This window comes from Oncorhynchus mykiss, chromosome 12, assembly GCF_057628025.1.
Source record: "Oncorhynchus mykiss isolate SJ-2025 chromosome 12, ASM5762802v1, whole genome shotgun sequence".
Taxonomy (NCBI): Eukaryota; Metazoa; Chordata; class Actinopteri; order Salmoniformes; family Salmonidae; genus Oncorhynchus; species Oncorhynchus mykiss.
The window spans coordinates 81,633,355-81,655,173 of NC_143033.1; the positions used below are offsets into that span (position 1 = coordinate 81,633,355).

At 42.3% G+C, this 21,819-nt stretch overlaps 1 protein-coding gene across 1 annotated transcript in view; it reads left to right on the forward strand.

Moving 5' to 3' along the window:
* Positions 1–21,819, forward strand: part of LOC110538507 (ubiquitin carboxyl-terminal hydrolase 43) — a 90,263-nt gene that overhangs the window by 4,139 nt on the left and 64,305 nt on the right. Inside the window, exon 2 of the mRNA XM_036938592.2 lies at positions 11,907–12,056. Coding sequence (XP_036794487.2) covers positions 11,907–12,056 — 150 coding nt within the window. The remainder of the gene's footprint in view (positions 1–11,906; positions 12,057–21,819) is intronic.

Sequence of the window (21,819 nt, forward strand, 5' to 3'; positions counted from 1 at the left end):
AAATGTATTTATAAAGCCCTTCTTACATCAGCTGATATCTCAAAGCGCTGTACAGAAACCCAGCGCCTAAAACCCCAAACAGCAAGCAATGCAGGTGTAGAAGCACGGTGGCTAGGAAAAACTCCCTAGAAAGGCCAGAACCTAGGAAGAAACATAGAGAGGAACCAGGCTATGAGGGGTGGCCAGTCCTCTTCTGGCTGTGTCGGGTGGAGATTATAACAGAACATGGCCAAGATGTTCAAATGTTCATAGATGACCAGCAGGGTCAAAGAATAATAATCACAGTAGTTGTCGAGGGTGCAACAAGTCAGCACCTCAGGAATAAATGTCAGTTGGCTTTTCATAGCCGATCATTCAAAGTATCTCTACCACTCCTGCTGTCTTTAGAGAGCAGGTCTGGGACAGATAGCACGTCCGGTGAACAGGTCAGGGTTCCATAGCCACAGGCAGAACAGTTGAAAATGGAGCAGCAACACAGCCAGGTGGACTGAGGACAGCAAGGAGTCATCAGGCCAGGTAGTCCTGAGGCATGGTCCTAGGGCTCAGGTCCTCCGAGAGAGAGAGAGAAAGAAAGAGAGAAAGAGAGAGAGAGAGAGATAATTAGAGAACGCACTACTTAAATTCACACAGGACACCAGATAAGACAGGAGAAATACTCCAGATATAACAGACTGACCCTAGCCCCCCGACACATAAACTACTGCAGCATAAATACTGGAGGCTGAGACAGCTGGGGTCAGGAGTTAGAGAAGTTTTGTCTGGGTGGTGGTCAATGAGGGGCACATTGAGAGTACCCAACCACAATACCAGACTAAAATACCATCCAGAGATTGAATTACCTTTATTGTGCAGTCAGTGCTGTACCTCCTGCCAGAGAGGTCTCAGAGGAGAATCAATCCTAACTAGTTTATTTGGTTTCTGTCTGACCCAATGTTCTGTGTGACCGTTCCTCTCCTCCAAAAAGTAATTATTTCTCACAATCTCACTCTTCTCTGGACACCCTGCCAACTCCTCTCCATCTTTAGCCACTTCCTTCTTATCTTGTGATTAATATGTTGTTGAGAGGACAAAAATCTGAGCTGGCTTCATGTAGTCAAGATAGTTGAGAACTCAAGATAGCTGTAATGAAAAACACTCAATGCATGTGATGAGATCTTTCCTGTGTTTAAGTACACACAGGCGTGCATCTTGGCTGTGGCTCTGTGACCAGAAGGGTCATGAGTTCATGTCTGGCCGTCTAAAACGGTATTTTATGTAATTCCACAGCTGTCTGCAGTAGAGGTCGACCGATTATGATTTTTCAACGCCGATACCGATTATTGGAGGACCAAAAAAATCCGATATCGATTAATCGGACGATTTTTTACATTTATTTGTAATAATGACAAATTACAACAATACTGAATGAACACTTATTTTAAATTAATATAATACATCAATAAAATCAATTTAACCTCAAATAAATAATGAAACATGTTCAATTTGGTTTAAATAATGCAAAAACAAAGTGTTGGAGAAGAAAGTAAAAGTGCAATATGTGCAATGTAAGAAAGCTAACGTTTAAGTTCCTTGCTCAGAACATGAAAACATATGAAAGCTGGTGGATCCTTTTAACATGAGTCCTCAATATTCCCAGGTAAGAAGTTTTAGGTTGTAGTTATTATAGGAATTATAGGACTATTTCTCTCTATACCATGTGTATTTCATATACCTTTGACTATTGGATGTTCTTATAGGCACTTTAGTATTGCCAGTGTAACAGAATAGGTTCCGTCCCTCTCCTCTCCCCTACCTGGGCTCAAACCAGGAACACATCGATAACAGCCACCCTCGACGCAGCGTTACCATGCAGAGAAAGGGGAATAACTACTCCAAGTCTCAGAGCAAGTGACGTTTGAAACGCTATTAGCGTGCACCCCACTAACTAGCTAGCCATTTCACATCGGTTACACCAGCCTGATCTCGGGAGTTGATGGGTTTGAAGTCATTAACAGCGCAATGCTTGAAGCACAGCAAAGAGCTGCTGGCAAAACGCACGAAAGTGCTGTTTGAATTAATGCTTACGAGCCTGCTGGTGCCTACCACCGCTCAGTCAGACTGCTCTATCGAATCATAGACTTAGTTATAACATAATAACACACAGAAATACGAGCCTTAGGTCATTAAAATGGTAGAATCCGGAAACTATCTGTCATGTTCTGACCTTAGTTCCTTTGTCATGTCTTTGTTTAGTATGGTCAGGGCGTGAGTTGGGTGGGTTGTCTATGTTCGTTTTTCTATAATTTGGGATTTCTGTGTCCGGCCTAGTATGGTTCTCAATCAGAGGCAGCTGTCAATTGTTGTCCCTGATTGAGAATCATACTTAGGTAGCCTGGTTTCACTTTTGAGTTGTGGGTGTTTGTCTTCCGTGTCAGTGTTTGTTACCACTGTTTCGTTTATTCACGTTTATTGTTTTGTTCCAGTGTTCTGTTGTGTTTGATTAAACATTATGGACAATTACCACGCTGCGCATTGATCCTCCGATCCTTCTCGCTACTCCTCCTCAAAAGAGGAGGACGAGATCCGTTACACTATCATCTCGAAAACAAGACGTTTATTCTTTCAGTGAAATACATAACCGTTCCGCATTTTATCTAACAGGTGGCATCCAGAAGTCTAAATATTCCTGTTACATTGCACAACCTTCAATGTTATGTCATAATTAAGTAAAATTCTGGCAAATTAGGCGGCCCAAACTGTTGCATATACCCTGACTGCGTGCAATGAACGCAAGAGAAGTGACACATTTTCACCTGGTTAATATTGCCTGCTAACCTGGATTTATTTTAGCTAAATATGCAGGTTTAAAAATATATACTTCTGTGTATTGATTTTAAGAAATGCATTGATGTTTATGGTTAGGTACACATTGGAGCAAGGAAAGTCCTTTTTCGCGAATACACACCACATCGATTATATGCAACGCAGGACACGCTAGATAAACTAGTAATATCCTCAACCATGTGTAGTTAACTAGTGATTATGATTGATTGACTGTTTTTTGTAAGATAAGTTTAATGCTAGCTAGCAACTTACCTTGGCTTACTGCATTCGCGTAACAGGCAGGCTCCTCATGGAGTACAATGAGAGGCAGGTGGTTAGAGCGTTGGACTAGTTAACTGTAAGGTTGCAAGATTGAATCCCTGAACTGACAAGGTAAAAATCTGTCGTTCTGCCCCTGACCGGGAGGTCCGTGGGGCGACGCACAATTGGCATAACATCGTCCGAGTTAGGGAGGGCTTGGCCGGTAGGGATATCCTTGTCTCCTTGTCTCATTGCGCGCCAGTGACTCCTGTGGCGGGCCGGGCGCAGTGCATGCTAACCAAGGTTGCCAGGTGCATGGTGTTTCCTCCAACACATTGATGCGGCTGGCTTCTGGGTTGGATGTGCACTGTGTTTAGAAGCAGTGCGGCTTGGTTGGGTTGTGTATCGGAGGACGCATGACTTTCAACCTTCGTCTCTCTCGAGCCCGTACGGGAGTTGTAGCGATGAGACAAGATAGTAGCTACAAACAATTGGATACCATGAAATTGGGGGGAAAAAAGGGGGTAAAATTCAACAACAAAATATTTTACAAAAATAATAATAATGTGTTTTTAACTGACTTGCCTAGTTAAATAAAGATTAAATAAAGGTGTAAAAAAAATATTATAAAAAATAATAATATTAATTTGTCCAAATCGGTGTCCAAAAATATCGATTTCCGATTGTTATGAAAACTTGAAATTGGCCCTATTTAATCGGCCATTCCGATTAATCGGTCGACCTCTAGTCTACAGGCACCATGAGATAATCAGATAGCTGTCAGGCCCCTGTCTGAGCCCTTAGGCCATGGGAGTATCAGACAAAACAACCAACCATCTATAAACAATCAAAAACCTTACCTTGTAATTTAAATGGCCCAGTTCGTAATTATCTCAGAGCAGAGTTCTCAAACATTATTATCAGTCACTCCACATGCCTCTGACAGAGTAAGAGGAGATAGAGTGAATAGCAAAGACAAGGAATAGCAAAGAAGGTGGATAAGTGTTTGCGTCACATCCCATAAAAAAAATAAACAAACACAATTTTGGAGGAGAAAATGAAAGTGAATGTAAGTCAACTTTATGATGTAACAATGTATTAGCAAAAGCAATTCGGTGGTTGCACACATTTGTGCTGTTCAGTTACAGGCTAATATTCACCAAGTAAACTCTAATGTGAGAATGACTAACAGCTTGACAGAAAGAAATGACTTTTCAATCCTCATTATAAGCAGGCAAAATGTATTTGAGTGAATTCAGAAGAGAGGTCCTTGGTTAACCTCTCTGGGATATGTGGGACGGTAGTGTCCCACCTCGCCAACAGCCAGTGAAATTGCAGGGCGCCAAATTCAAAACAACAGAAATCCCATAATTAAAATTCCTCAAGCATACAACTATTTTACACCATTTTAAAGATATACTTGTTGTAAATGCAGCCACAGTGTCCGATTTCAAAAAGGCTTTACGACGAAAGCACACCAAACAAATATGCTAGGTCAGTACCTAATCACAGAAAAACACAGACATTTTTCCAGCCAAAGAGAGGAGTCACAAAAATCAGAAATAGAGATAAAATTAATCACTAACCTTTGATGATCTTCATCAGATGACACTTATAAGACTTCATGTTACATGTATGTTTTGTTCGATAAAGTTAATATTTATATCCAAAAACCTCAGATTACATTGGCGCGTTATGTTCAGTAGTTCCAAAACATCCGGTGATTTTGCAGAGAGCCACATCAATTTACAGAAATACTCATAATAAACATTGCTAAAAGATACAAGTGTTATGCATGGAATTTTAGATCTACTTCTCCTTAATGCAACCGCTGTGTCATATTTCAAAAAAACTTTACGGAAAAAGCAAACCATGCAATAATCTGAGTACGGCGCTCAGACACAAAAACAAGCCATGCAGATACCTGCCATGTTGTGGAGTCAACAGAAGTCAGAAATAGCATTATAAATATTCCCCTACCTTTGATGATCTTCATCAGAATGCACTCACAGGAATCCCAGTTCCACAATAAATGTTTGTTTTGTTCGATAAAGTCCATATTTTATGTCCAAATACCTCCTTTTTGTTCGCATGTTTAGTACACAATCCAAACTCACGAGGCGCAGGCAGGTCCAGGCGAAAGTTCAGACGGAAAGTCATGTTACAGTTCGTAGAGACATGTCAAACAAAGTATAGAATCAATCTTTAGGATGTTTTGATCAAAATCTTCAATAATCTTTCAACCGGAGAATTCCTTTGTCTTTAAAAATGCAATGGAATGCAGCTAACTCTCACGGGAGCGCACGAGACTGAGCTCATGGCACTCTGCAAGACTGTTGACATCTAGTGGAAGCCATAGGAAGTGCAATATTACCCCATAGACACTGTATATTCGATAGGCAATGACTTGAAAAACTACTAACATCAGGTTTCCCACTTCCTGGTTGGATTTTTTCTCAGGTTTTTGCCTGCCTTATGAGTTCTGTTATACTCACAGGCATCATTCAAACAGTTTTAGAAACTTCAGAGTGTGTTCTATCCAAATCTTATATGCATATTATATGCATATTCTAGCTTTTAGGCCTAAGTAGCAGGCAGTTTATTCTGGGCACCTTTTTATCCAGGCTACTCAATACTGCCCCCCAGTCCCAAAGAAGTTAATTAGAAGCAAAAAGTTACCATTAAATGGTGATCTGTCCCAGTGTCCTCTCAGGCAGGTTGGTGGCGCAGACTGGAAAAAAATTAAACAAATAGGTAGCTACCACAGGATGACTGGCACTGAGCCACATTCCAGTAGCACCTTGCAGGACTGACGCTGTCGGGGGAGGGTTACTTAAATGTTGTATCGATGGTTAAGTACTGTGTCCGTGACTTTATATACATTCTTCCCCTTCATCATGTCCTAACTGTTACTGTCCTCTGATCTGAGGGCTTCATTTGACCTGCTCTGGGATCAGAATCAGATGTGTGTTTTAAAGAGTATCTGATCTGTTTGTCCTAGTGCATTCTCTGAATCCCTCCTGGTGGATTTCACTGTTTGCATAGAGGGGCCATCGAAGGTTTGAAAACAGAAACTCAAACAGTTACTCAACAGCTAGTATATAGGTTTCAATAACATGGGAGAGGCCTAGGACAGGGGTCAGGGAGGGTAGGGAGGGAGTGATGAATGCTTCTTGAGCTGGAATTCAGTCCTCCCTCCCTCTCTACAGAGCAGATGGACGATCTGGTCATGATTGAAGGCTAAATCAGTTTAGACTTTTGACATGTTTGTGTGATGACTCTTGTGTGATGACTCTTCACTGTGACAGTGACTCTGGCTTCCAAGGATTTGTCAATATTTGAGGTCTCCATGTAAGCATTTTAATGATTAGGCTATTTGATCTGGCTGAGCTTTTGATTTCAGGACATTAAATATGAAGTTAAATGACTCAGTGAAGTCACAGGGAGATGACACTTGTTCTTGTTCTGTAAATCTTCTCTTCAGGCGTACACAGGGGTTTAATTGGGCCGGGTCCCGCCGAGCCTATGATTCAAATGAGACCCGGGACCTTTGATCCGTATTGGGGACATGTCCCTGTCCTGAAATTGGAGAATTTAGCATTTTTCAAACACCTAAAACAGCTTTTTGCTGCAATCTAGAACCATAGTAATTATGCTTAATTCTATGTCAAAACTGTTTATTTTTCTACATATCTAAACATAGGTTACCTCTTGAGCTGTCTGTATCCTCCTGACAGTTTTTGTTAAGAAACTAAATATGCTTTTCTGCATCTCTGCAAAAATGTGGGTTAAAGATTGAAAGTAATGTGAGTCTTATTCAGGACATATAGTAATTGCTTGCTTTTCTAAAGGCATGCCAGCTAGCTACTCTAACTTGATTGATAGCCTGAAATGGTTTATTTTCGCTAGTTATGAGGTTGTGAGATTAGGAACCTATCTGGGCATAACATCGCTAGGTGGCTAGTAGTATTATTTTTTTTAAATAATAATAATAATATTATATATAAATAAGACAAATATGTGGGGGTACATGCACCTGTGCCCTCTATGGGCATGACACCTCTCCCTAATTTTGAAATATATAATGAAAAATGTCTTGTCCACATTTTAATTTTCCACAACCAAAAACATGAGTAAGCAACTGCAAAATCACACAACCCAATAGTAGAATAGTTTACCTATTCAATTGTTCAGCCTGTCGCATTCTATGCGAGAAAGTAAAATTCCTCTTGAGGAGCACTCAAATTGCGAGTGCTGCACAGGGAGAGACACATGGATGCCCAGTCATTGTACAACATTCTTAATACAGTCGCGGGAAAAGCCACATTTGAAAGCAGTTATGATGGCCACTGTAAATAGCGGAGGACCACGGAGCTTTCTAGTGTTACTACACTTATTTCTCAATCCCCAAAATCTGTTAAAATGCACTATTTTAGAACCATATTTTTTATCAGCGCCATGGTTTATGCTCGTCAGAGCTCGCTAATGGCTAAATGTAACACGGGTCCTTGGCCAGTGGAATTTTTTGGGGGGCATTCAAGTCATCAATATGTTCCTAACTGGCAACAAGATAGCCTAATGTTTAGATCTAAGAGTTAGCATCAGGTGGGCTACATCAGGTGACAATGCTTATTGCTAAATAACACACCTGCCTGGTAATATGGACCGATATGTTATTGGGCTCATTTCCGGAGTGGGAAAATCTATTTTAGAATTTTTATTTATTTTGGAATAGAATGTCCTTTTAGAAACAGTTACCTCACAGTTACCCCCCCAAACAAAATGTAAAAAATAAATAATTCAATTGTAGGTCTTTCCGTGACCTGTAGTATGTGCTTTTGTCGGTATATATTGTTTAGGCTAGTATATTATATCACCCCCCACCCCACGGGCGCTCCCCAAACTAGGGGTCCCATACAGTATATGTCACATTATTTTTCCAGCTGAGTTTTACAGTACCAGCACCCACTATTATCATTATCATGCTTCATTTGCTTGATGATGACACTGCAGAGAAAGAGGCAGTGCATACCAACATTCAGAGGTCATCTAATGTAGTCATCTAATGTAAAAAGCCCTATTTATATGACTGGTGGGACTGGTCCATATTAATTGTCAGTTAGAGTCAGGTACCTCATAAACCAGAGCATTAATCATACACACATATTACACAGTCCAGAGTTATACGTAATTAGGTCAAAATGGCCATTGTGGACACCACAGAGAGAACTATACCTTATCTACCTTATCTACAGTATTATTTATATGACGCAATTATCACATTCAGAGACACTGATGAAGATAACTAGAATTACCATGGGAGATTTGCCACTGTAACAGCAGCTTGTAATTGTAGCATTATGTGTCCACAGAGAGCTTACTTCTGGAAACTGCCTTGGAGAGTTAATTTAAAGTATGTCAAGAGTTAAAATCTTTATTGTCTGTACACTGCCATCAGACTAACTTAGGCTATGTAGAACACAACAAAACGAGTCGTACAACATCGATATAGGTCTTTCATCTTGCTACCTCAATTGTGCATTGCCTTCCATGCAATATATTTAAAGTAGGGTAAAGCAGTACAATGAGAAAAACTATTACATGAAGGCTATCTTGTTTCCCTAAACTGTGCTGCCAGTCTCCAAGAGGCCATTATGTCATGCTGTTCTTTCTTGACACAAAAGGGACAGACTTGCTGCTGGCACAGGGACAACCAGACAATGGATTTGTCTGTACAGTCTGAGTTCTGGCCCTGTGATTGTGATGTTTTATTTTTGTTGTCCACATTTTTTGTAATTGTGTGTAAGGACCTGAACAGTGTGATACTTCTCATCCTGACTTTGTCTCTGACTGAAAATAGACACTGTAGGAAGAGGCACACTTTCAGACAGCATTCGGAGACTACTCTCTTCTCCTCCTACTTTTGCTTTGACACATCCCAATAATCACTTTGCTCTCTGTTTATGAATGTGTGTTCACTTTGTACAATGTTCCGCTGAGCAACTACTTTGAAGATAGGTCCAGTAAGCAGTACCTCCCACCCACAGTATGTTATTATACAGGTTGTACCAATGATAGCGAGACCTACTGTACTGTATGATAGAGTCATACAGTATGTCTGTTAGATACCAGGGATTATTAGGCAGTGATCACAGGCTGCTGTTCTCTCCATAATCTCTCTTCACTGCTGAGGCTCCTTTAGGCTGCCAGCTGCGGTTCAGCCGGTTAATTCCAGCGTAATTGAGTCGTGTGCCACTCAGTCTTAAACCACAGATTTCAACTTACATTGTGTTCCATGTGGGCTTAAGTATTCCTCAACCTACTTTTTTTGTGGCAGAGTGATATCTACAGACGTATTTCATGTGATGTTTCTTTCTTAAATGTCAAAAGAACGGTCTTTATATCTGTCAGTTAAGTTTTGGTAACACTAGTACTATAGTTGTGTGTGTGTGTGTGTGTGTGTGTGGTGTTGAGACAAATGTTTCTGAATAACTGAATATGAGTCAGCGAACTCATTATGGGGTTCAGTGGGAGGCATCCAAGTTCAGCTCTGATTGGGCTCAGCAGCATTTGAGGATTTTCTGCCCGGCACCTTAAATAGCTTTGTCTCAGACAGTGGACGACGAGGGAAGCGTGAAGAGCATTAGGGAAAATGTGCAATTCAAGAATCCCTCTGTTCTGCATTCTGTGGAGACAGACATAGGGCTTGAGGCAATGATTTATCTGCTGTGGGTCCACTGTGGGGGCTGTGCTACAGGAATTAGGCCTACAGCTGAGCTTCCTGAAGAAGGGATGCTGTGTGCAGCCACAGGTGGACCAACAGACACATCAGACATATCATAAATCAAATCACATGTCACATGCGTCGAATACAACACGTGTAGACCTTACTGTGAAATGCTTACTTACAAGCCCTTAACCAACAGTGCAGTTTTTAGAAAAATAAGAGTTAAATCGTTTTTTTTTTTTTAAGTAACAAAAAAAAACGAGGCTATAAACAGGGGGTACCGGTACAGAGTCAATGTGTGGGGGTACAGGTTAGTCGAGGTAATTGAGGTAATATGTACATGTAGGTAATGGTGAAATGACTATGCATAAATAATAAACGGCAAGTAGCAGCAGCGTAAATACAAAATAAAAAGGGGGGGTAGCCATTCAATTAACTGTTCAGTAGTCTTATGGCTTTGGGATAGCAGCTGTTATGGAGCCTTTTGGGTCTAGAATTGGCGCTCTGGTACCGCTTGCCATGCAGTAGCAGAGAGAACAGTCTATGACTAGGGTGACTGGAGTCTTTAAAACATTTATGGGCCTTCCTCTGACACAACCCTGGTATAGAGGTCCTGGATGGTAGGAAGCTTGGCCCCAGTGATGTACTGGGCCGTACGCACTACCCTCCACAGCGCCTTGCGGTCGAAGGCGGAGCAGTTGCCATACCGGGTGATGATGCAACCAGCCAGGATGCGCTCGATGGTACAGCTGTAGAACCCATGCCAAATATTTTCAGTTTCCTGAATGGGAATAGGCATTGTTGTGCCCTCTTCACGACTGTCTTGGTGTGTTTGGACCATGATAGTTTGTTGGTGATGTGAACATCAAGAAACTTGAAGCTCTCGACTTGCTCCACTACAGCCCAATCGATGTGAATGGGGGAGTGCTCAATCCTCCTTTTCCTGTAGTCCACGATTATCTCCTTTGTCTTGATCACGTTGAGGGAGAGGTTGTTGTCTTGGCACCACACTGCCAGGTCTCTGACCTCCTCCCTACAGGCTGTCTCATTGTTGTCTGTGATCAGGCCTACCACCGTTGTGACGTTTGCAAGCTTAATGATGGTGTTGGAGTCGTGCTTGAATGCGCAGTCATGGATGAACAGGGAGTACAGGAGGGGACTAAGCACACAATCTCGAGAGGCCCCCCGTGTTGAAGATCAGCATGGCAGATATGTTGTTGCCTACCTTTACCACCTGGGGGCGGCCCGTCAGGAAGTCCAGGATCCAGTTGCAGAGGGAAGTGTTTAGTCTCCGGGTCCTTAGCTTAGTGATGAGCTCTGAGGGCACTATGGTGTGAAGACATGAACAAAATGCATCAGTGATTCGTATTTTCCTTAAAAATGTATACCTACCTATAAGCCTATAAGCCTACCTGGCAGAATGATATCATGATTATCTGCATCAATCCAGTGGTGATTTGTTTAGCAAACTCTGCAATCACATGTGTGTTCCAGAAACACAGCTAACCAAACAGTGTTGCTGTGCAATAAATAAAAGGGGATCTACACCCAAAAATGTAAATGTAATATTTTTTTCCCAGACCTCAAAAGTGCTCTCCTGATGTGGTTTAAGCATTAGTGTGGACCTAAAACATAAAATGTTGTTGTTTTTCTATCAACAAAAATATATTTTGAGAGTGAAAACGTGAAAAAAAGCAAACTGAGAAAACGGAATTTGAGAAAAAAACAATTAGAATTTGGCAAAAAATGTAATTGATTATATAGGGTCCTACACACCTCAGTTGGCCAGTTAGTATCGCACTGTTTGTTTCATGTTTCTATGGAAGCGGGAATGGCAGTAATCAAACCAATAGCTTTTGGTACTGCAATTTGGGTATTCCCGTCACATCTCAAATCCTAACAAGCTGTCAGATTTGGATCTGAATTATCCCACTGCTGTTTTAGTTTTCCACTCTTATGCAAAATGTCCGGATTATCCGGACAGCAGAAGGTTATTCATGCATTTAGGCAAGTCTTTTAGGCAAGTCCATTGAAGACGCACTAATTCACCAATGTTTACAATACAGTTTTACATGGACTCCTTCATTGACCATGTGACTCTCCTTTCCCTCTCTAGAGTATAGTATCCAAGTATGGATCCCAATTCCGAGGAAACTCACAACATGACGCCCTGGAGTTCCTGCTTTGGCTTCTGGACCGAGTTCACGAGGATGTCAACTTGTCCTCCTGCAGCAACAACAATAACAAGACCAAAGCCCCAGGGAAGGTAAGAGTGCCTTCTCCATCCACTGTCACACAGTCACATTGAACTGTACTGAACTCAAAGTGTAGGCTAGAGCCACAAGTCTCAACAGTGCCTTGCACTCCTCACTCACAAGAGCAATAACTACTGTCTGTAATATCTATTGCTATACAGAAAATGATCTTTTCATTTACTTACAGAACCTTGGTTTCACAAAAGAACGTCGGTTTCTCCAGGCATTTGCAACAGCATCTTTATTTTCTTTGCAGCTCTAAGTTTGTACAATTTAAATTCAGCTCTCAATTATTGATGTACTTATCTACCCTTGGATCTATACTAAATGTGCTAACACAGCATTAATCGACTTTAATTTATGTACTCTGTGATTCTGAAAAATTCTGAACAGATGTGAGAGGAAGAGCAGCATTGCATAGAAGTGACATATTTCCTTCTCTCCTGTGCTCTAAATGGCATATGAATCAACAGATAATTCTGATAACCCTGTGTGAGGGATAAAGCTCCCTCTATACCTTGTATTGCCTACCCCCTTTGGTGAAATTGTTCATGCACCTGTTTGGAAACAATTGCCTCTCTGACAAACTTATTTCTTGGGTTTGTGGGGAGGAACAGCTTAGAGCTGTTGTGATGGGTTTCCATAGTTCTGTCTGTCTGTGAATATGCCCTGTGTGCTGCAGCCGTCTAACTGCTGCTTTCACAGACCTGCAACTTTGTTCTATAATGTCTTCTGTGCAGCCTGAGGAGTAGAATCAAAGCTGGGTAATTTGCTGTTTGATAATTTCTCTGTGCATGGCTCCTCCTGAAGGTATGCCTGTGGGCACAGTGGAGCCTGACACCCCCTGGATAGGCCTTTGATCGGTTCCACTGTGCCCATTAGCAGGGAGTTTCATGCATTATTAAAAACATATTTCTGCTTTTGAAATACACCCCCTCTTTAGCAGTGCTATCAGGGTGATAACCAATGGAATGATTCACACCAAGTGCTAAATTCACAGTTGGTGAGTCATCACAAATAAATCTAAATTATATCAGTGTCCCTTCTCCCACAGACCTTACTCCACTGATTTATTCTGTTGTATCATCGCTATCCTGGTGGAGGGGAATTTCACAGAACAATACATCACTGTATTTGGGATTCAACATGTCTTTATTAAATTGGTATGCGAACACACGGAAAACAATCTGTTCCACTTTTTTGCGTGTTAAGTAACCGAAGTGAGATGCATGGTTTGAGGGAGGGTAAATGGTGTTCCGGACCAGTACAGCTTGGCTACTGTTTAGGCCTGCTGGCTCTTGTTTTGGATAAAACACAGCTTGGTCTTTGTTGCATCAATTGAATTTGACACTCTGCATACTTGAATTAATAGATCAAAGTAAGAGGTGGTCTCAAGCCGTGGTCTGTTGAAGTGAATCCCACTGACACTAACCATGTAGGGACCTACTGAACCAAAGGCTATGGTTAAGACTAGAAACTAGACTGTGTGTAGGCTAAGACAGAGGTTTTGAGATTCAGTTGCCAGTGTGAACTCAGCTTTGCAGTCTTGTATCTAAGATTCCTCAAAGTGTGATTTTCTTACTTGATCTATCTTCTAACAGGTTAGCAGGTTAGTGTGTTTGCATATGGGTGGGTGTGTTCTTGTGTTTATGGGTGTATGCATGTGTGTAGGCTAAGTGATGCTCTGTGAGTTGTGTGTGTGTGACAGTGAGTGTTTGTATGGGCCTCAGTTCATTGAGCCATTCAATTTAGTTGTTTGCTGCTTTCGGTCCCCTCACATGCACTTTCCCCTTTCTCTCCATTTACCCCCCCCCCCTCCTCCTCTCTCTTTCTCTCTCTCTATATTTCTGTTGACACCCCCCTCTTTGTTTATCTGGCCATATACAGTACTATGCAGTGTCTATCCAATACTTGAACAAAGCTTCAATCTGTGTCTGAGATGAGTTGCCCTTCAGTGCAGGGCCAGAGGGCACAGGAGGTGATCTGGACTATGTCTCTGTCTGTCTGTATCAGGCCACAGAGAAGATCAGAGGAGGCTGGAACTGGAGGACTGCTGATAAGGCCTGTCATTATAAGTCTGGGACACGTCAAGGAAAAAGTTGTCACACTTTGTTAACAACCAAGAGTCTGACGTGTGAGGGACAAAAACCTGCTGTTTTTGACAGTGTGCCGCTCCGCTTCATCATTGCTTTTACACACTTTTACTTTAGTTTGGTAATATCAATTTGGTTAGGCTATCTTCCCACACCACACCTCCAATGGTTCACCTTTCTGTGTGAAGGAGACCCATTGGAACTTTAGAACTTGTTATTGTGTTCTCTGTCTGAGGGACTTCCTCCCAGCTATATGGCCCATTAAGCCCAGCTTCCATTGGCACTTTGAAGTCAACCCAGGTTGAGCTGGTCTTGGTGGGCTAGCTCAAATTGCATTTCCACTGCCTCCAGAAGTGAGAAATGATGTCATGTTGCTAGGTAGTCAATATTTGGCTGCAGATGGCTGTGCTGATATTGCTAGCTAGCTAGCTATCTAGCAAGATGTTGAATAATTGAATTCACCCTCACCATGCTGAAACTAACGTTACCCCATACTCCTGCCAGTGCCAGTCAGACTCAGAGTTTCTCTGTCCAGTGTTTGTGTTCTTTTGCCATCTTTTTATTGGCCAGTCTGAGATATGGCTTTTTCTTTGCAACTCTGCCTAGAAGGCCAGCATCCCGGAGTCGCCTCTTCACTATTGACGTTGAGACTGGTGTTTTGCGGGTACTATTTAATGAAGCTGCCAGTTGAGGACTTGTGAGGCGTCTGTTTCTCAAACTAGACACTCTAATGTACTTGTCCTCTTGCTCATTTGTGCACCGGGGCATCCCACTCCTCTTTCTATTCTGGTTAAAGCCAGTTTGCACTGTTCTGTGAAGGGAGTAGTACACAGTGTTGTATGAGATCTTCAGTTTTTTGGCAATGTCTGGCATGGAATAGCCTTCATTTCTCAGAACAAGAATAGACTGACGAGTTTCAGAAGAAAGTGATTTGTTTCTGGCCATTTTGAGCCTGTTATCTAACCCACAAAAGCTGATGCCCAAGAAACTCTTTACAGTTGTACAAACCTATGATAGAGTTGTAATAATACAGTGTTTTTATTGTTATTAACTAATTCTAGAGATTTTATAAAGTATTGGATTTCAAGTAAAAAATATGTTGCATTTGGAGACATATTTCAAATATGTTTTTCTTTACCAGAGAGAATGAAGAAATTAACGACTAATTCAGTAGTTTTGTTTTCATTTGAATAATAACATATTTCATTGTAAATACATGGGTCTTGTCATGGCTTCATCATGTATGCATTCTGCTCTGGCTGTTGGGTAAAGACAACCCCTTCCAGAGGTTGTCTCTATGTTGGCTTTATACTGACAGGAATAGGAATCATGCTTCATATTGACCTCAATTAGATCTGTGGAAGTCATTATTAACCTGCCCTGGAAATCACATTAGCATGTCCTCATTAATGACAAAGCTATTAATAATGACAGTCTGCTGAGTCATTTAGCCTGAAATACATGACTGACTAATTGATGGACAGACATCACCTCTCATGCAGCTGCATCTCAATTTGTACTAAGCTAATGCTTCATGTTCTCTAATGATATGGGGTGGCAGGGTAGCCTAGTGGTTAGAGAGTTGGACTAGTAACCGGAAGTTCAAATCCCCGAGCTGACAAGGTACAAATCTGTCGTTCTGCCCCTGAACAGTGGCTGTCATTGAAATTAAGAATTTGTTCTTAACTGACCTGCCTAGTTAAATAAAGGTAATATAAAAAGTATAAAAAATAAAATGCCAACAAAGGTAACATGTCAAGTAACATAAAGTGGGAGTTCAGCAGGTGTCAGGGTTGTGCGGTGAGGTTCTCCTCTCTCCTGACTGAATTAAGTATTCTTCTTGAAAACTTGTTTTGAGGTAGAAAAAACCCTCCTACAATCTTGTAATTCTGTTTTCAAAAGAATACTGTCTAACAGAATAAACTCTATATCAATAAATGACATGCCACACAAAGTCTAGCACTGTGTGGTCTCTGTCCAGAGCAGAACATATCTTATGACAGTCATCTCTTATGTTTAGCCAGACCCTCTCCTTATGACAGTCATCTCTTATGTTTAGCCAGACCCTCTCCTTATGACAGTCATCTCTTATGTTTAGCCAGACCCTCTCCTTATGACAGTCATCTCTTATGTTTAGCCAGACCCTCTCCTTATGACAGTCATCTCTTATGTTTAGCCAGACCCTCTCCTTATGACAGTCATCTCTTATGTTTAGCCAGACCCTCTCCTTATGACAGTCATCTCTTATGTTTAGCCAGAACCTCTCCCAGCCTCCTATGAATGGACTGAGCACCGGCGTTGTCATGGATTTCATTTTCTTATCAGTATGGAAACATGTGGCCTGATAGACTAGAGCCAAGGAAATAATCCCAGGGCTCATACTGTACACTACCTACTAAAGGGATTTATCCTGCTATTCTCACTGCCCCCCTTCTCCCCCCCCTCCCTTCTCCTCAAAGTCTGCTACTTACCGTACTCACTCTTCCCTTTATTGGTCTTTTTAGAGCCCTCTAAGAATTTACAGTAGTATCAGCTAGCCACCCACAAAGGAGCTCTCCTCAGGGGAGAAGGCTTTTATTGGCTTTTTCAGGTGACAGACTCCATGAAGAGAGGTCTTCTTATTTTAGCACTGCTCAGACATCTATCACATCTAACTGTGTTTAACCTTCTCACATCACAAAAAGTCAAACCCTTGTTGACGTCTGGGAGAAGGGTCTTGAAAGAGGGAGTTCAGAGGAGTTTAAGGGTTTGTTGTGTTGTGTTTGTTGCTGTGCTGTGGCAGGCTGCAGCTCTGCCACCCTAATGGAGCTATTACCGTGCCAGTGGAGTAAGCTCGGGTCACAGGGAGGATGGAGGGAGTGCGGCAACTGGTTTATAAGTCCTCTCATGTCACCACCGAGCCCAAGGAGGAAGCTCTGCTAACCCAGGGGCTGAATTAATTGTTTTTCAGCACGCGTTCAGTTACCATAAGCAGCACAGGAGACCCAGATGAACAGTGGGAGTTCCCCCACCCCTGAGCTTCCAAGCTCAAGTCAGTGGATCCCAAACATTCATTCTGGCCCCCCTTACGTCATTGGGGAACATGTCTCGCCTTCCGTCTATGGGCACAAGTACTGTCCACGACACAAACTTTTCACCCCCCCCCCCCCCCCTCTTGTTGGCAGAGAGAACATGTTGCAGTTTTAAAGCTAATTTCCTGTATTTCTACACGTTTTGCCATGTCTTATGTGTGTTCATGTTATATCTGAGTGACTCAAACATTACAACAAAATCAACAGGCTAAAAAAACCTAGCTAAAAAAACATTCGCTGACATGCGCTGGTTGATCTGGACATTTCTGACAAGTTATAAATAGCTCTCTAAGGTCTTCAATGACTGACATGACAAGAGGAAAACTGATGATACACTATGTACTACACACAATTTCGAAATGGCACCTTATGCATTCTACTGTTACTATTATCAAGAGTAAGTTGTAAGCTCGACTGAGTTCCTTAAAAAGAATACGCACGCATGCACACACACACACACACGTACTGTAGTCACACCATGGAACTGGCATTCAGTTTGTTGACCGTTTATCACTTAGGAAACAGTGCTGGTGTGAAGCTCTCTCTCTCTGTATCATGAATGCAGCCCTTTGTAAGCCGGTGGAAGAAAGAGACGCTTGTTGAGCACTGCTAGTGAAGCGAGGGAGAGGTGAGACAGGGTTGTGTTGGGCTCTGTACAACAGTGTGGCTGTGGGTGGGGAAGCCTTAACGGGTAGTGACAGACTGACAGATAAGCAAACCTCCATTCAAGGACAGCAATGTTGCAGCGTCAGTACAGTACAGCAACTGTTGTCATGTTTGATGATATTTCAATTATTTGTATCTGATTTACACGTGTTTACTTATCCAGAAAAAGGAGCAGTTTGGGTACAGTAAGGACTTTTGCTCTCAGTGAACCCTCAGCCCTCCTACAGCGTTGGAACATGAATAAGGGACTGTGATTGTAATGCAGTCAGTGCTGTCACAGAAAACACACAGGCAGTAAAAAAAGCTTTTGAGAGATTTAAGCTGGTCCGAGCTATTCACTTTAGGGAATGGGATATTCACCAGAGGGTCTTGGGAATCTACTGTCTCTGTGCCCATAGAGAAGCACAGGGGAGGTGTGTGAGTAGAGAAAAGAGGAACAGTGTTCAGGGTTCAATCTTGGGTCAAAGAGGATTATCAGTGGTACTCATGATGCAAGCCAGGAAAAGAGATAGCACTGAAGGCGAGCTACCAGAGACACTCAACAACAGAAGGTCACTACATAGGACATTCCCATGCAGGGTCAAATGACTCATGTCCTGCACTGGTTCCTCAGCCATGCTGAGCACAATCATCACAACAATCAGTATCAAGGTCACCAAGGTCAGAAACACTATCCTCAGAACCTTTTAAGGCATCCTCCTCTCTTCTCTTCCCTGTCTCCTCATAAAGATTTGCTGTGATTTACAGAGAATGCACTAACTAAGCCAACCACCAATACCTAATCACAACAACATCACTTACAGTAGCACCGACCGTCACAACGTGCCATGTGTGGTTGCTGTTTTCCAGTCAGAGAGGGCAGGGTGCAGGCCTATTGTGCCTGTGAGTGTTTCCTCTCCCCAACTCTGATTTTGTCTGCTCTGTAGAACAGAATGGCTTCCTGTGACTCGGAGCCACCCAGCTGGAAAAGCAGCTTGGAAGAAAGGGTCCCAATGTGACCGCTCTGTGCTTGTGTACTCCTTTGACCTCTAACCCAGATTAGTGTTCATTAGACGATACATACTGGGCTCATGTTCTGTATCGGCATCCCCACAGAGCAAGATAAAGTGTGTGTGTGTGTGTGTGTGTGTGTGTGTGTGTGTGTGTGTGTGTGTGAATTATTGTTGACTTCTCATGGAGGTTTAATTTGAGAGCGTCCCTCCCTTTGCCAGGAGCACTGTTCTTGAAAAAGGACCTTTTTTAATTTATCTGCAGTCTGCCGGGGTTGCTTTCACTGGCACAGACACAATTAAACTGCCTCAGACACCCCAATGTATCACTCAAGGTTTAAGGAGCGGTTAAAGACATTTCTATATACTGCACTGCACTGTCGCTGAGCCACCACTTCTGTGTGGAATGCCTTCTCCAAGTCTACCTGTAAAAGGGCTCATAATTATACAGGCTAGTTGGCAGCAGATTTTCAGGACCGTTTGACTTGATTTCACTTTATTTGGATGTCTTTGATAAGTTCTTTTGAATGGGGTAACATGTTTTGTAAACCTATGATAACACCTTATACACTCGCTGTAAACATTCTTTACAGTTCATGGCCCTTGATAGACATACTGTACATGTTTCTGTAAGTATATTACAAAGTTATTACACAGAGGTGGTCTATATAAATAGTTACTAGCCTTTCTTGACTTTTGCTCCTGTCATTACATCCCCATCTGTGGGTGTTGTCTCCTGCCTGTCACCACAGTGTGTCAGCAGCACAGTAATAAACCCCATCAGCTCAGGAGACCCACCTCCCTGTCTTTATATGAATTCATTTCCTCCTCTGCCTCCTAAAAGCCAATCGGCTTATGAGACATTAATGATTAATTTCACAAAGTCATATTCATCCACCCAAAAAAGTGTTAGGAGCATTTTTCTTGAATAGTACCTCTTAAGTATTTTCTTGGCTCGCAAAGGCACTTCCAAAAAGTGCTGTGTTTCCTCCCTCTTTCTGTTCCAGACTTGATGGTATTTCCATATAAAACAGGTAGCGGAGCGTCAGGGCAGATCCACTCAGCATTGGTGGAGGATGATTCTCTCCACTGGGCTGTAATGTTTTACTGTCATTCTACTTTTTACTGTGGAGGTCCTGCAAGTCTGCTCTATAGAATGATATCTAATGTAGGTTACCAATGACTGTAGCATTGTGGAGATGACCTCATACACTATGTAAGAGAATGTTACAGGATGCCAATAATTGTGCTCCACCAGTGGGTTTTACCATGGTTGAAAATCTGTCAAATGCTCTCAGAGAGTAGCCCACTAGGTATGACTGACATGAGGTCAGAGAGACCCGGACTGAGTCACATCATCATCCCCTGCTGACCTCTAGCTACTGCCTGGCTATTATTTCCACTAAAAGGAAAGGAAGTGGACCTCCGTGCAGACCTGCAGGTAGCTGTCTGGAAATCCCTCTCCAATGAGGAAAGTTGGCATGCTAGCAAGGATTCTGGGAAGGAGTTGGTTGGCTAGGGTTGGTTGAGTTGATGCACTACAACTAATCATGTGTTATATCGTCATTCACCTCAAACCACTGTGCCTGAACCCACTCTGCTGATATCTCATATACTATTGTAGAATCATTGTCAGAGGTCTCGCTACCACTTTAGCTACCCTCCTGTCACTAGCTGTATTCTCCAACTGAAGAACTATACAGAGAAGTGTCCGTGCATTGAGGGCTTCTACACTCCTTCTACACTCCTCTCCTGTGAGAGCAATTATATCATTACACCCTCCAGGACTATGTCCCTCTGTCTCTCAAACCGCTAATCATTTTATCCTTTCCTTCTTTCTTATGTAAAATAACAAAATTCCCTTTCACAGAGTCTCATTATCAATCCCCTTCTGTGGATTTCTGACCTCCAGACTTTGGGATTTAACTGGTAGCCCACCCATCTGACTGGCTTAGTGAAACGGACAAATGAATGGTGTGTCTGGAGCATACACCCATCTGACTGGCTTAGTGAAACGGACAAACGAATGGTGTGTCTGGAGCATACACCCATCTGACTGGCTTAGTGAAACGGACAAACGAATGGTGTGTCTGGAGCATACACCCATCTGACTGGCTTAGTGAAACAGACAAACGAATGGTGTGTCTGGAGCATACACCCATCTGACTGGCTTAGTGAAACGGACAAACTAATGGTGTGTCTGGAGCATACAGCTAGAGCAGATTATGATCTGTTGTGCCAACAGCCTGCCTGTATGAAGAGCCATAGACCCTTAATGCTGATTCACTTATATCAAGGATGTCTACATTCTTGGTTATAGCTTCATGGAAGTGCTTGAATGTGAGATCTCCATTTTACATTATTATATGTCAGTCTTTCCTGAACATTGAGTTGATATGCTTTTCCATTGATATTGCGTGCATTTAGTAATACAAGTTGAGGCTTTTGTTCAACTTAAAAAAGAACAACAACAATTGCAAAAAAAAGCTAAATGTATGACTCCATAGAAGATTATAGATATAGTACATTGTATGTAGCCAGGTTCCGCACTTCTTTATTAAATAAAGATTTTACCCAATTTTGTGTTATCCAACTGGTAGTTACGATCTTCTCTCATCGCTGCAACTCCCCTATGGTCTCGGGAGAGGTGAAGGTCATGCAACCTCCGAAACACGACCCTGCCAAAACGCACTGATTCTTGACACACTGCTCACTTAACCCGGAAGCCAGCCGCACCAATGTGTCAGAGCAAACAAACACTGTTCAACTGACGACTGAAGTCAGCTTGTAGATGCACAGCCTGCCACAAGGAGTTGCTAGTGCACGATGAGACAAGGACATTCTGTCCGGACAAACTCTCCCCTAACCCGGACGATGCTGGGCCAATTCTGCGCCGCCCCATGGGTCTCACTGTCACAGCCAGCTGTGACATAGCCTGGGATCGAACCCGAGGCT